General features: G+C 38.8%; 1 protein-coding gene across 1 annotated transcript in view; it reads right to left on the reverse strand.

The window, feature by feature from the left end:
* Positions 1-213: 213 nt before the first annotated feature.
* Positions 214-16,683, reverse strand: part of kcnn3 (potassium intermediate/small conductance calcium-activated channel, subfamily N, member 3) — a gene marked incomplete at its 3' end in the record, with an annotated part of 90,106 nt that continues 73,636 nt past the window's right edge. The window contains exons 5-7 of the mRNA XM_038290184.1: positions 15,907-16,028; positions 11,414-11,555; positions 214-393 (exon numbers count right to left, since the gene is read on the reverse strand). Coding sequence (XP_038146112.1) covers positions 214-393; positions 11,414-11,555; positions 15,907-16,028 — 444 coding nt within the window. The remainder of the gene's footprint in view (positions 394-11,413; positions 11,556-15,906; positions 16,029-16,683) is intronic.

Consider the following 16,683-nt stretch of genomic DNA (forward strand, 5'->3'; position numbering starts at 1 on the left):
TGAAAAGAGCGGAATATTTATCAATAGGCATAAGTGCCTTACAAACATTACTGTGGCTGTGGGGTGGTTTTTATACAGTTTAGGACAATAATCAACAAAAAGTCCATTGATAATGGTGAAATCTTAAAGAAATTGGTTACACAAATGTTTATTGGTGGTTGGGTAAGAAAATTATAAAATACATGGAAATATGTGAAAATGTAAAAAGTTGGAAAAAAAGTTACAAGGTGTATAGATTTTGTATGTGTGCTCTTCAACAGTACAAAGAAAGTGATTACACACCCTCTTGGTGAGCTGCGTGTCCATCATGAAGTTGTGCACATGTTTCTCAGCCTTGGTCAGCTCCAACTTCCTGGCTACCACAGCAACCACCAGAGCTGTGCATCCAGCACCCTGAGAGAGAGGGACAGAGAGAGAGTGAGAGAGAGAGGGGCGAGTCGGCGGAAACAAAAAGTCAAGGCACAGACACATTAATATGGGAGATTTCAGGACAGAGGGCTCCCCCAGACAATTGATGGTTTATGAGGGAAAATTTGAGAAACTGAATGACAGAAGGAGATATGAATAGGGGAAGAGGAGAGGATTAGGAGGAACAGCTCTGCTCCAAATCCACATTTATTCACGGTGAGAGACAAGTCAAGTCTATTTTCACTTTCACTCCATCTGCTGTTAGATGAATTCTATATATTCCCTACATATGCAAAATGTACCTCCTCATGGGTTAAAAAAAATCAAAAATCAATGATCGGCACCACCTACTTTCATTTAATTATATGCTGTCGTTTTGAATTATATGGTGTCAGTCTTCTCCTCTCACCGGAGACTTGGAGGCTTGCAGGACGTGTGAAAGTGTAAAACACAGACCAGTTTGTCTGTATTCCAGCTAAGCCCACGTGGGATACATGGCAAAATTCATTTGGGAGAGAGTGACAGCAGACTCTCAACCGGAGAGACATGCTTGAGAGGAGAAGAGGAGCAGAAACACAGGGAGGAAAGGCAGACTTAATTAACTTTCAGATTAGAAGCAGTTTTGAACGGGGATGGTGAGTGCTCACAGGTTCCTGTGGAAAGAAGGGGAGAAGGAAAGAGGAGATATGGTGAACCAAGGAATCATAAAGGGAGGCATAAGTGCAGGAGAGGGATGTGTGTGTGTGTGTGTGTGTGTGTGTGTGTGTGTGTGTGTGTGTGCAAAAATAGCAGGGGAGGAAAATAGAGAAGAAGTCGGTGTTAATGAGGTCACATATCTCCTGATAGGCAATGAATTAAGATTAAGAGTGGTTAATGAAAGTGCACAAGTGTCTTCCTTCCTGTTTTTGAGTGTGTGTGTGTGTAGAGGATACAAGAGATGTTTAAGAAGACAAACACAAGTTTAGAGAGCAAACGCACGGAGGCTGCTGAAATGTGTGGGAAGGAAGGAGCCAAAGATTCGTGCACACTCTTAAAAGACAAGACAGGTTTGCCAAAAATAAGTTTGGCTGGCTCCAGTGAGATGTAACGCACAAACAGGCATTAGTGCCCACGTCTATACACTCATCCACTCTATTTGCACTCATACAACAGCTATGAATAAAATATGATGAGAGCCAAAGGAAAACCCTTAGAGCATTCATAAATGCGCTCAATGAACGAGCATCACAGTACGCGTGCAAACACTGCGCTGGTGCAGTATGCACAGGGGTCCTCCTTGGTCAGGAGCAGTAGGGGAGTGATTGGTTCATCACATCAGCCGAGGTGGGTGTATGTGCACACACGTTTGTGTGTATATGGGAGTTTATTTGGGTCTGCATCCACTTGATTCCAGCAGGGTTCCCTGTGCAATCTCTGCAGAGTGACACGACTGATGATGGCTGAGCTGCTGTGATTTGTTTTATATGCCTGCCAGGGTGTTTTCCTTCGCTTCCTCCGGTAAAGCAAAGCCATCTACACAGCAATCAGAAAAAGAGGGGAAGCTCCATCTGTGCTTATGCACAGTCATAACTAAAAGGGTCTTTATGAACACCGACACGGACAAGCAAAAAAGCACAATAGTGCTGCAAAACAGATTAGATCACAGTCATCATGGCAACATCAAAATCAGCAACATCACCATTACTGTTTCTTAGCGGAAATATTTTGCAGGACATAACATATAAATGTCATGCATACAAATTCGGAATAGAGGTGATAAATTTGCTCCGTTTAATAAAGACCTTCAATAACCCCAGTGCTCACACTTGATATTTTATTTAGTAGACAGAGCACACAAACCGGGGTGGGGACATCATGATGAAGGAGAAGTAGGTGAAGAAAATGGTTTAATAACAATGTTGCATGGACATTTAGGCATATAGTAATATTGCAAGAAGCCTTTGACTCAGTTTAAATGATGCTCTTACCCAGTTTTACATTACTGTACTCTTTCTAACAAAGATACCTCAGTGATGTTTGCAGGCATTTGTTATTCCACAGCTCTCTTTATCTCCCGCTAAGGGATTTCCATCATGTCTAGACTCTAGTAATTGTAGTCTAATTCATTCTGTTTACTAAGCCGTGTTTAGGGTCATTAACAACTTGTTGACGACCCTGTTTGGGTCAAACTTCAGCAGCTGCATAAAGAGCCTCAAATTTGACTTTATAATACTTTGGTATACAAAACATAACAAGCTTTGCTCAGCAACTCTTTTGGAGCAAACCAAACTGAGATTACCCTACCTCTACTATGATGCCTGAGAGTTTGCAGAGAGGGTTTTTTTAATACGTCGTGTTTGTTTTTGACATAGCACAGCAATGTTTATGATGATCGGAAATATTTTTGGTCTAACCCATTACAAGGACTCTGTTCCAGAAATTGAGTAGATAACTTAGTTTCAGAGGATAATTTGGCCATATTTACTAGAGGTGAGCATTGGCATGAGTGTTGCGATTCGATACATGTTGCGATACTTGGGTCACGATACGATATTATCACGATATTGCAGTATCACCATATATTGGCATATTTTCCTCAGCTATCAAAATCAAATGATGAGATAAAACAGCAAGTGCTGTATATTTTCATCAGAAAATATTGATTAGGTATTATTATCCATGTTGTTTGGGGTTTTCTTCCACTGTGACTGCCTCAAATACAGATTTGGTGCTGCATGCACAGTTAAAGGGCTCCACAGCGCTTTCTGCCAGAGTGGTGGTGCAGAGGTAGCCCATTTTCCCATCAATGTTTTATATAACCATTTTCTTTTTTTTGAAAATCGATACTAAGAAGTGAAAGATCGATATTATATTAGCAAGCTGAATATCACGATATATCGCCAAAACGATTATTTCCCACACCCCTAATATTTACTTTAAAGGTCCCATATAATGCAAAATTCAGTTTAATGTGTAAGATTCACAAAAATAAAAAAAAATAAAAACATATCCCCTCTCTCGCCCTGGCTTTCTTCACCGTTTAGCTAATGTGTTTAAAATCATCTGTTTGAAATGCCCTTTTTATGTAATTTGCCCATCGGTCATCTACAGCCTTCATCTAATAAACTATTCCATGCTCCTAGCCAGTATCTTTACAAACTCTGACTAGCTGGCATGTTGCGGGTTGTGGGGGCATGGCCTTCGGGTGGACAGCCAAAACAGCTCATCCAGAGGAGTGCTGAATAAGGAAGTTTTTGCCTAAAGGCTGTTTGCCTAATGGCAAAAACGTGCTCTGGGGGTCTCATTGTTAAAATTCTTTATTTTCAAATGTATAATAATAAGTATTAGAATAATATTAAAGAGAAAATGCTTTCTGCTTGGGAACCTTTCCAAATAAGTAAGATATTCAAAATATTTTTTGATAAACTATAACCTTTAACAAACTGAGGAAAGTGAAGTCAGAGCTTTCTTACAACAGATTGCTGGACTTCTAATTGTTTGGAAATGGCTTTGAAGAACTGCAAAGCACTCAGGACTGCACATATAATCAAACTTGCCTTTCTTTAAAGCACACCTGTCTGCCCCAGACAAATGAATTGACCAAATTCCTCCTACTTAAAGAAGTGGTCACTCTCGCCCATGGTAAATAAATCAAGTGCATTTGCATTCCCATGATCATGTAACATTCATGAAGTTAATTCACTATTTAGATTCAGAGGGAGGATTATGTCTGCACCTGTCTCCTTCCGCTTAACCCCATTTTAAATCACACTGCAATTACACAGAGCAGAAGTGTATTGGCTCTTGCTTTTTTTGCTTTTTACACCAACCAAGGTCCTAAAGTGAAAGGTGCAATTTCTACTTAATATAGTGCACTTGCAGAAACGAATCTGTGGGTATCTTAAAGATTGATAAAAAAAAGAAGCTATTTTAGTCTAAACCCTACCCACCACTGCTATGTTTTGTACATTTAGCATTTCAAGACTTAAAACAAACATAGAGGGAAAAAAAGAACAGTTAGTGAAAAGAAAAGGGACAGGGGCGGATACGGAGGATGTGGGATCTGGGTGTCATCCCACGTGGCGTACTTTCTTGTGATTAACTTATTTGTGATTGGTTGAAAACCATTACCTGCTTAAAAAATGCATTTGTGTATTGAGGCACATCAGTAAAGTCTCAAAAATCAACACACAAATGCAGTGAAGTTTAAAGACTACTGTACTTTGTATTTTAATTCATAATTGTTTATGGACCAGAAATACTTTGGTGAATCTTGTTCTTTGCGTGTGTGGATCCTGTGTGCTTTCATGAATCGTTCTGTGTCTGTGGATCTTGTCCTATGTGTGTGGACTTTTTTGTGCTTGTGTGAATCGTGGTGTGCATGTGTGGATCTTGTACTGTGTGTGAGTGGATTTTTTTATTGCGCCTGTGTGAATCGTGCTTTGCATGTGTGGATCTTGTACTGTGTGTTTGTGGATTTTTATGCGCTTGTGTGAATTATTCTGTGCATGTGTGGATCTTGTTAGATGTGTTTTTTTTGCACCTGTGTGAATCATGCTTTGCATGTGTGGATCTTGTACTGTGTGTTTGTGGATTTTTTGTGCTTGTGTGAATCATTCTGTGCATGTGTGGATCTTGTCCTATGCATGTATGAATCACGTATGTGTATTTGTGAAAATTGAGACCGATCTAGCTCCATACTTAGATGATGAAAGTGCACAAAGCTATTTGAAAAGCAGTTATTCTCTGAAACCTGATGGAACATGGTTATAAAAAGAAAGTGGCCACCAAGGCAGGAAAAAACTCCTCTCATGTTTGCATCACAGAGTGCACTAAAAGAAGCATAACTCCAAGGGTCTGAAAATTGGAGTTGGTGCAGGAGTAATAAAAGCCTGTTTTGTTCAAATGGTCAAGTAAAAAAATATTTTTTTGCTCAAGTCTATAAATAAAACCCTCAACATTTTACACAATATGCTTATGGCCTAAATTGTTTTAGTTCAAAATAATGTTTTTCGTTTATCGTCATTACATAACTATTGAGAAAAAGAGATGATTTGAGTGGGGTTTTCTGTGGACAGGATTCAGCAGCAACTGACAGATTTTAAAAGATAAATTATTTGAAGGGTTCTATATATGTCTGAAGGGCTGAATTTAAACAACCTTAACAGTAGCTGACTATTTAAAAGTATAAGGATGTTAAGCCTCTTTCCAGAAAATCCTTCAAATATTACACACTTCCATCATTCAGAGCTCCTGAATCAAATAGATGAATGCTGCATCAGCATACAGTCAAATTCTACAGTCCAGATGGATTGATTCTTTGGTTCATGTGCGTTGTAGCAGAACGACATGTTAAAGTTGCAGGACACCGGTCCTAGAGGGCTGGAGTTTGATGTCCATCTGTTAAACTGTGGTTTTTATGGTGCAAATGCTCAGTGATAAAATCTTTTTTATTTTTTCACTTTTGAAAATCATTAATAAAATAATCTTAGGGCTGCTCTAGAGCCTCTTACCACCATCCTTTCAAAGCCTGTGCACAAATGTATGGCTTACCAAAAATGCTATTAGCCAGCAAAATAATATTATAAAACCCACATGCTTGTGATTTGTGTCATTTGAAAGCTAAGACTTTCTAGTTTCTGGAGATATATGTACAGACTCTGTAGGTTTTACACAACCAGAGCTATGTGACTTCAAACATCCAAAAAACCCTTTTCCCCCCCTCTAATAAAATATATGCAATTCTTATTATGTTATATCTTTTGTATAATTCCTATTGACCTCTCCCACTTACTGCACTTGTTGTTGATGTGGTGTAAATTTCAGATCTCTAGTCATAAGCATTGTGAAACTATGACCCTTTTTACCGTATTTTCACGACCATAAGGCGCACCGTACTAAAAGGCGCAGTCTCAGTTATGTGTCCCATTTCTGTATTTAACACACACATAAGGCGCACCGGACTATAGGGCGCGTTTTTTATATACCGGTACATGTCCTCTACTACCTTTAAATACCTCTACTGCGTATTTAAAAATACAGCGGGGGCAAAACTGAGTATGACTGTGCTTTATTCATGTATTTATTAAAAAGTATTAATCAAACCTGGCAGCTGGCCGTGAGACAGACACATCGCAGATGACACAGCGCTGTGATCACTCCTAAATTAACTTAAAATCCTGAAACCTGCCGACGGAATATGTTCGCTTTTATGGGTGCCTGCAGTTTAAATTATTTAGATGAAAAACACCTGCCATCCACCGCGTGAACCCGGAGGCTACCCAGCCTAGAGGCTGCTGATGAAAGGATTTCTACTGTCGGCGCACCGCTGGTATGTGGGGGTCTGAGCGCCTCCGACAGAAATAGATAATCTGGATGAACTGACTGCAATTATTAAGTTTTCAGGTGGACTTTCTCACTTAAAAACATAATAAAACTACTTAATTCCCACTGATCACAGCAAATATAGCTGCAAGATTTAGATTATTTAGATGAAAAAACACCTGCCAGCCACCGCGGTGAAGAGGAGAAGACCCGCCCAGAGGCTGCTGTTGAATTAAGTTTTCAGGTAGAAAAATAGAGCGGGAGCAAAACTAAGTATGATTGTGCTTTATTCATGTATTTATTACAAAGTATTAATCAAACCCATCAAAGTCATCATCCTCTGTTTCTGAATAAAACAGCTGCGCTAAATCAGACATGCCAATTTCCCCTTCTTCGCTGTCAGTCACTTTCCGTGCAGCGCGGCTCCTCAGAAATAATGCCTGCTTTTGCGAAAGCTTGAACAACAGAGCCAGCAGACACGTTAGTCCATCTACAATCCATCCGCAAACTGTGGCGTAACTTGCCCGGCGCTGCCTTCCACTTATCGTGAAACTGTGGTCTCTGTCGGCCATCCATCGCTCCCACGCCGCTCGCAGCCTTACTTTGAACGGCCGCTTCACACCGATGTCGAGCGGTTGAAGCTCCTTTGTCAGACCCCCCGGGATAACGGCGAGCACAGCGTTAATTTGATTCACCTTTTTTTTCACATCGGCTGTGAGATGGGCACGCAGCGATGGTGATGCGTGGAAAAAAGCACCTGGTCTCCTCACATAGGCTACACCTCCCTCAGCCACGCTTTCATCATCTCCTCATCCATCCAGCCCGTTTCATTTGCGTTAATATCATATGTCATCAGAGCGCTGTGTCTGTCTCGCTGTCAGCTCCCAGATCAGCTTCTCTGATTGGTTGATGCGGTGCGACCAGCAGCAAAACTTCAATTTTTCCATCTCGAGCAGCAGCAGCGCGTTGGCAGATGCTTAAACGCTCCTGCTGCTCAAAACGCGCTGCAGGACCTTTTTCTGCACCTATACGCGTGTCAACCATTGACTTTGCATGTAAACTCGCTGCTTCTGCTGCACCTGCTGGGTCCGGTTCACACCGATGTCGAGCGGTTGAACAGCGAGCACAGCGTTAATTTGTTTCCCCATGTTTTTCACATCAGCTGTGAGATGGGCACGCATGGAGTTACATTTTAACAGCGATGGTGATGAGTGGAAAAAAAAAAACACCTGGTCTCCTTACATTTAGCCACTCTTTCATCATCTCCTCAATGAGGTGGTCTCAAAAGTCGCAGTTACAACACTCATAGGGCGCACCGCACCATAGGGCGCACATTGGCGCACACTGCACATTTTGAGGGGAAAAAAAGACGTTTAAGTGCGCCTTATAGTCGTGAAAATACGGTATATGTAAAACTTACTGTATGTATCATAAATACACATCATTATGGAAAATGGATTATATGTGTTCATCCTTATGTTTAACAACGACCTTTGGTGGATTATTGCAACACATTAGTTTATTTTTTGGGAAATACAACTGGATGTTAATTTTCTCTAGAGTGTTAGGGACAATATTAGCCTACTTTTGACATGTTTGTGTGTGTTTAGGACCGCCAGAATCCAAAACACACATTGCCAGGTCATATGCGGGGTTTCACTTTGATATGAGCGTGATGTTTGATGTATGGTTTGAGATAAAATAACTAAATACCCTATATAAGCCAACCCAAAAAAGGCAGTGACTCTGCGCTCACCTTCCATAATGTTCACCCTCTCTAGAATACGTTTCCAAACCTTTTAATGATAATCAGATGTTTCTGTTGAATGAGATGGGCCTTTTTATTATTTTTCCTCTGCAGCAGTTTAGGCTCTCCTCCCATGGATGCTGATTTTGTGCGAGATGTAGGCCTATATCATGCAGTCTGTTGTCAGGTGTCCTGTATTGTTATTATCTGATCCCTGTGAGACACTTAGCCCATGTCAATCTCAATTTTAAAACAAATGTCTCAAACTGTTCACAGCATTTTGAGGCTTTTAAACTCTCCCACCATCTACCCGCTGACAACAAACATACAACCGCCCACATGTGCTCACTAACACCTGGAACACCCCCAGGTAGCTTCAGGACGATGGTATATTCCTTCATGTGTTGTCATAGTAACATCACTGAGAATTTCTCTCTTGCAAACTCATTACATTAACTCTCAATCACACACATATACACATACAAATGATAAAACATATCCTGCTTTGACAGGTCTATAGGCTGTTATTTTTGTTTTGTTTTCAAGACTGTAAAACTCTACCTTATATTTTCCAGTGAGGCAACATTCCTAGTAACCATCTGATGTTCAATAAAAATAAAACACTCTGACCGCTCAGAGGAGCGCATGTTTATGTGTGTCTTTGTTTGATGAGTGTGTGTGTGGGCGCCATGCCGAGAGAGCACCTGAGGGGGGGGCACTCCAGCCTGCAGAGTTTGGCTTGGGACTATCTGTATCCACCACTCTGTTTTATGTCTGTCTCTTTCTGTGTGTGTTGAGGTGAGTGTTTTACTCCATGACAAACATCTATTGGATAATTCACCCAATAAATGGGGTCTGTGTGTGTCTATCTTGTGTGTTTGCTCACACATATAATGGACCGCAAAGTGAGGAAGGTGGGTGAGTTGGCAAATACAGAAAGAGATGTTGAATACAGTGAAGATGAAAGAATACACACGTTGTTTTTTTTGGGGAGAAATCTGAATCATCCATCTGATTTTTTGGAAAGATACGTCTACACACAGCTCAAAGATCTTTTTAAGTTTTATTTTTGGAGATTTATTTCATACCTATTGATGGTTATAGACAAACAATATTTTTAAACAAGGCTGTTATCCTCTTTTTTTCAAAGTTACTACAGAGTGTAACAATGAGAGCCCTTTCAAAATCTTTTTGTGCTGCTATGCACACTAATCCCTCAATGTGGTAATGCAGCCAACCTTGCCTCTGCTCTCATTACATCATTAATAGAGGGACCAGAAGGATGTTTAAAAAAAAAAGCAAACAGAGAGGCTGTAAAAGTAAGGTGAATTGTAGAAGCTGGGTGACCTTAGACAGAAGCACACAGGGGGGGATTATGAGATAAGTTATGGAGAAAGGAAGGGGGAATACAATGGCTTCTTTATGACTGTAGAAACTTTACCTAAAATAAGTTAGGTCAGCTTTGGCAAAAATTCAACCAAACATTTTGATGAGGATCATGGTATTTAGTTGTGGATAAAATTTAACATTGAAATCTTCTTCGCAATATTGATATATGCAAAACTGCAACTGAAAAGAACTGGTTTGATTCGATAGTTAATGACGAAGTACATTGGATTCATGCACTGGATCCTCATCCGTATAATTTCATTGTCTATTTACCTTTTAAAATTTTTGGAAAGGTTTGATGATATTATGATTTTTGCCAAGTTCTGATTTACACTGAAGCAGGTCATTGTATTAAACGTATAGCGGAGGATTTTATTCCAAATTTTTGAAACACTAACAAAAATGCACATGCACAACCCTGTATCCGCTCTCTAGAGGGAACGACTATTAAACGTGTGCAAGAGCATGCCCAGGCCCATTTCTCCTCGTGCACGCTCTGTTTCAAAGTTGCTGTTTGCATCACTTATACAAGCTTACTTTCCAAAAGAAGATTTGCAATTTTTTCACAATGTCGGACTCACGACTGGTAAGTCAAAATGGGGACGAGCACAAAGGACGGCCTTACGTAAACATATCACGAGAATGATGGATAATTAGGAGGACCACTTATTTTGATGATCCACCCAGATAAAGAACATCCTTTACTATACCTTTAAATGGAGGCAGGCTATGGATTTTTTTGAAGGAAACACTAAAACAAGATGCCTCCATCAACTGCCAACAGAAATCAGCAGACCAAGATAAGACTGTGTACGTCCTCAAGCCTGGATCCTCCTTTGGAACTATTTCCAGACTGTTAGCGGTGTCACATTCAAGTATGTAAACCCCACAAAAAGCTGGTTTAGAGTGAGTACTAAGAGGTAATTTTCTTCCTTAAAATACTGCAAAAAGCAAACAAATGAAGAGATGGCTTGATTAAAAGGATCAGAATTGTGCCAAAAAAGAAAAGCAAACAAGAAAGTGAAAAAGTTGAGAAAGAAATATCACCAGCAGTGTAAACAGTGTTGAAGTTGTTTGCTTGAACACTGCAACTAGCAGATGGACGGTAGATAAAAATAAACACATGGCCTTGGGGAGAAGGAGATGGACGAGAAGAAGGGAAGATCAAAGAAAAAGGAAAGAATATGGTGAAATGTAAGGGGTAGATTGTGGCAAAGATAGAAATTGAAAAAATGATAGAGATGGTGAGAAAGTGAGAGTGGGAGGACATGGCACATTGAAAGGTAGGACCTTCATTATGCAATAAGGACAGAAACACAAACAACACACACAAAAACACACATAAACTGCTAATGTGCTCTTGTTTGGACGCCTACGCAACCAAAACACACAGAAGCACAGATGCAGCTAATTCGGGGAGGATTGCCCAAATTACACAAGGCAGGATTGCTCTAGCAAACGACAGCATGCTCTCCAATCTGCTGACCTTTGAACAGGGAGAGGACAACGCCTAGGGGAGACTGTGAGGGACACAGGAGGAGGAGGAGGGAGACAAAATGTACTGACCATGATGCCTGTGAGCAGACAGACTCCTTTGCCACAGTAGGTGTGAGGGACCATGTCTCCATAGCCGATGGAAAGAAAAGTGATAGAGATGAGCCACATTGCTCCCAAGAAGTTACTGGTCACATCCTGGGCATCATGGTACCTAAAGAATAAATGAATAAACAATACAATGAAAAACATCAATAAAGGTTTAAGTACTATCTCTTAATAAATTTGTGTATATTAAGTAAAATAACTTTTTACATGAAAACCGCAGAGCGTTTGTAATCTGGCTCACGGAGGTTATCATTCCTAGAATCAGGTATGATTGATTTCACCAGATTTTCATAGCTTAAGAGTGAAAACTTAAAATATATCAAACTTTGCCAGATTATTTGTAGCTTTTCCTTTTAAAATCTTCCCAGAGATCTGCTGTTGAATATAGCTCTGGACATTAAATGGACCATTATAACTTGTGAATATTTATGTGATATAGGTAAACCTTTGGCCTAAATTCAAGTCTTTTGAAGCATCAAAGTTTTCTTCCAGTGTTGTCCTCTAATTAGTACCATTTATCATCCCATCACCTTTGACCAGTTTCACTGTCAATAATAGGGATAGTATAGACTGGCCAACCGGACTGACTTATACAGGGCATACTATAAGTCAGTCTGGTAAGACTCAATACTCTCCGGTCTAAAAAAGACTGGATCAATCACAGCGTGGAGGGCGGGTCCATAATATCACAGTGACTTTCTGTAACAATAACAGTCAAGACTGCAGTTGAAATGGAGCAATGTTCTATTGTTAACCTTTATCATGGCCTGAAAAAACTGTTTGCATTATGAGAGCTTTTCTTCAAAAAGTGATGCTTTTGCATGATTGGTTTGAACCTGATGACACATACTCTGTTAATCTCACCTTTGATAATGATCTCTACCAGCTCTTTACCAGACTGACAATATGGACAAAACTAATACTTCATTATATTGATAGACAGGATATCATTTTAAATTCACATAAAAAAAAAAATAAAACCTTGCAGAAAAGAATATCCACTAGACGAATCCTACATAAACCTAACAATTATTTTACCATGTTTGCAACATTAATCCAATATAACACTACAATCTTTTTTTTTCAAACCAAAATACATAAAACTAAACAAAAACAGAAAATCAGTCAGTGAAAAATACCTAATCATAGATTGGAATGTGTATTGAAATTTCTGACCTGTGATTTCACAGCAGTTGAATAATTATATTTTGATATATATTAACGCATTATTCCACCCTAAGTACTCGGATGTTGAGGACTCAAGTGTGCCTGAGTATGTGGGAGCATTAATAGTATTATTTTTGATAGATTCTTCAAACTACATTTTGGATGCAGGTTCTTCTGGGACGCATGGTTCTTTTCTTTGTTTCTGTTGACTACGATTTTGGAACATTTTCTAGGGTGACAAACCCCTGCTTTAAAGACCTCTACAGGTAAATTTACCTAAAAAGGCTTAAACTTTCTCCAAATATTTCTCTCTGACCTGTCTACTCTGTTTCTTAGTCTCTGTAAGAAACCAATGAGGTCTTCCTAAGCAGCTGTATTTATACTGAGATTAAATTACACCTGGGAGCTGGTTGTACCCTCTGAAATCGAAAAATTTATTTATAGTTACAGAAAGGGAGCTCCTTTTTTAAAAAAAACATTTCACTCTAAAAGTCCAATCAAATACTTTGATATTTATTGCTGTGAAGTGATAAACTGTCAAACAGTTCAAAGGAAAGTATGTGAATAATGCAAAACACTGAAATAACAGTCAAACCTGACATGCTCACTGGCTCAGTCTGCAAATGTGGGCGTCAAAACTAAAATACGTGTCCTGCTATTTTTCCTAGCACTGAATAAAATACATTACTGCAACTACATCATTCCTGTTCCCATAGCTACCAAAGCCAGTACAGATAAAAAAAAAAAAAAACTGCTTCTCTTTCAGGAAAACTATTCAACACACACAAAAAATTGTAACCTTGGTAGTTTGCTCTAAACACTATACATACATTCATAGCAAAGAAGTTTTTTTATTAACAAATTCTTTACACATTCTTTTAGTGAGTTTAAACTCTTTTAGTATAAACCTAATTTGCAGAGGAGAGAAAATGTCAATTAAAGATGGATGTGAAGTCAGGCAGCCCAGAAGCCAGTCAATGATGTCTTTAATCAAGCTTATTAACCAAGTGACATTTCCTGTTATCTCTGAGATTATCTTCAAACGCTTGAGAACTCATCAAAACAGTGAGTCATTTCTCACCTTCTATGCAATGCTACATCAGAACCATTACACAACTCATGAAGTTAAATTACCATCCGTTAAATGCAACAGAGCCATGTGATACCACATGAAACACTTCTTAAGAAACGGTTTTTCCAACATCTGGAAGCTGAGCCAGCATCAGTATTCAGCAGAGTGAAAAGTTTGACAGTGTAATAAGAAGAAATGTGTCTTTTAGAATGTGTATGTAAGGAAAAACAGCTTACCATGTAACTTCGGCAAATATTTAAATATGTCATTTAAAATCAGCTGATCATCAAATAAATAGCAGTTATCAGCGTTTATCAGTGCCATGGAATGAAATAATAATTGAACTTTATTGATCTCACATTGGAGAAATTTACTTCTGCATTTAACCCATCCCCTTAGACAGGACAGGGGGCGCCCGATGAGGGTCTCGCTCACAGAGCCAGAGTGCCAGTCTGTGCGAGTGGGGCTCGAACTCAGAACCTCAGGATTCCAGGCTCTGTGCTCTAACCACTTGGCCGCCACTCCCCCTGGCTCCAGTAGTTTTTCGTATCATATCCAGATTATGGCTGATAATAGCTGCTTCAACCACTTCTAAAACCGTTCCACTTTCTCTTTACCTAATTTATATTTTTTATCTACTTTATTGACAGGCTATATTCTTTTATAAAAACTACATTTAAAGATTTTACTTTAAGTGAATTCAACATGTTTCAGTCACATGGATTTAATGTGGGGTCTAAAAAAAAATTCAGTTGACAGACGAGCGACATGCAAATCACCTTTTTTATTTTATTTATTTTTTTTTTACAATACCTGAAGAACTACTAAAATTATGTTCACATTACACATAAATACATTTATTAATTCTTTGGCTAAAAAAGGAATTACCTTAGTGTTAGGATTGGATTTCATTTGGTGATATCAACCTACTGAGCATACTGATAGGTAGGAGGCACAATCTGAAGCCTTTCTATGGGACTAATAACTGCTAATTTACAGCCATTTATTGGGATTATAACATCTAAAGCCGCTGTTTGAAATAGAGGCCCATTACTCTTGCTGCTTGTGTGAATTATTTCATGCAGCCAGAAGTACTCCTGGAGATATAAAAACCTCTTAGGTTTTATTTTAGCTAGGTTTTATTTTTCCTGAATTTTAAAATAATGCTTCACTAGCAATTCACCAGGCCACCTATAAAACTTTGCAGCTGAGAGAAAGAGCTTTGAGTCTCATTCCCAGACTGCGGCGTGCACTTCCTATACTGTTTGATTATAAGAAAAAAATTATTTTATTGTGTTTTTTTTAAATACTTTTTAAAACTTTATATTAGGAACCACATTTTAATGAAACCATATGGTATGTTTTTTTAAAAAGGGATCTGAAAACAGTGTTTTTATCTTAAATCTTTGATGAGCATCTTATTAAAAGAAAGGCTTAGTCCAAATAAATTTTTCATATTTTTATCTGAATGAATTTTTCTTCATGTCTGACAACTTTACAGTGAAGTAATCATAATGCTGCTTTAAATAAGCAAAATAAACTCAAAAACATATTCTTTATAACTCAACTTATTTCCAAAAGAAAATAAAGCAAGTCTATCAAACATTTTGTTAGTAATGTCTTTTGCACTGAAGTTGTACTGCTGCTGATATGAGTTACATTTAGCCAGTCTTATTGGTTTAACAAGATAGAGAGTTAAGACTGTCTCGTATTTGCAATGTTCTGTAAGTTAGCATAATTTAAAGATAATATAGCAACTGAAAGAATTGGAGCTGTTAATGTGAAGTGATCTTTTTCAGTATAGACACAATATCTGCATACCATGGATAAGGTTTCATGGTTATCTGATAAATACAAGAATATTCATCTGTACATTGCTTGTGTAAATTCTTTAGTAGGGTCAAAATAAAGTTGCAAGGTGATAATATAATAAATACACAGAAGTTTGTGGATTTTCTACCACAAAATGCAAAACCTCAAGTGATGCAACAACTTTCATCAGTGTGTAAATTCTTACTTTTGTTTAAACAGAATAATCAAAGAAATTTGCCAAACCACTGACTGAAACAAATTGAAAATATAATCCCGAAAATAAACACACATTCCGATGTTTCCCATATTTTTAATTTCATTTTTTTCTGCCAAATGCAATGGTAAACTCACTTTAACATAATATCCACATCTATTTACAGTCAAAAATGCTAAGTTCTCTACTGACCTCTCACACACTCGTACAGTCCAGGCAGCGATGATCCAAAGGGAAATGCTGAAGACCAGCAGCACCGTCCCGGGGCAGATGGTCATGAGGGTTTTCATTACAAACCTTGTGTTAAAATGGACCTGAAATGCACACAATTGCAAAAACACACTTTCTAAATACATTGGTGTTGATAAAGGACAGAGTAGAGCTGACTGAATCTAAAATAGTTATCCTATGATACTCTAAATCTTCAACTGGAAAGTAAAAGATCACAGCCTTTTCTAATTAGTGGGACTCTGACAAACTGAGAGCAAAGGGAGTAAAGAGCAGGTCTTGACCTCCATCTTTGGTCAAGCTTTACAGTGTCTTTGAGTAATTGGCCTGTTTCTGAGTAGCTGTTAAACGTGAGTCATTTGTCAATAAGAGGCAGACGGTGAGGTTCTGGCAGATGGATCATTTGATGGTTGTGCCCTGAAAGGATAAAGGGGACGATAAATGAGTTGTCATTTTAGAGCAGAATTTCAGTGGCAGCTTCACCTCCTCTCCTTGTCACTGTGAGCCTTAGGGCCAGAGGAATGTCATCATATTTACAGCAGCAAACTGTTAAATTACTAGTTTGAAGTCTGATTCATCTGTACATTGCTGTTCGGCCTGTTTTACACCTGGTTGGCTGATAGATGATAGATGAATGGATGGGTGGATGCATAGGTGGGTGAAAGGATGGATGAATGGATGGATGAATGGATGGATGGATGGATGGATGGATGGAAACATGGATGCATGGGTGGGTGAAAG

The sequence above is a fragment of the Cyprinodon tularosa genome, unplaced genomic scaffold (genome assembly GCF_016077235.1).
Source record: "Cyprinodon tularosa strain WSP-4 unplaced genomic scaffold, ASM1607723v1 ctg277, whole genome shotgun sequence".
NCBI lineage: Eukaryota > Metazoa > Chordata > Actinopteri > Cyprinodontiformes > Cyprinodontidae > Cyprinodon > Cyprinodon tularosa.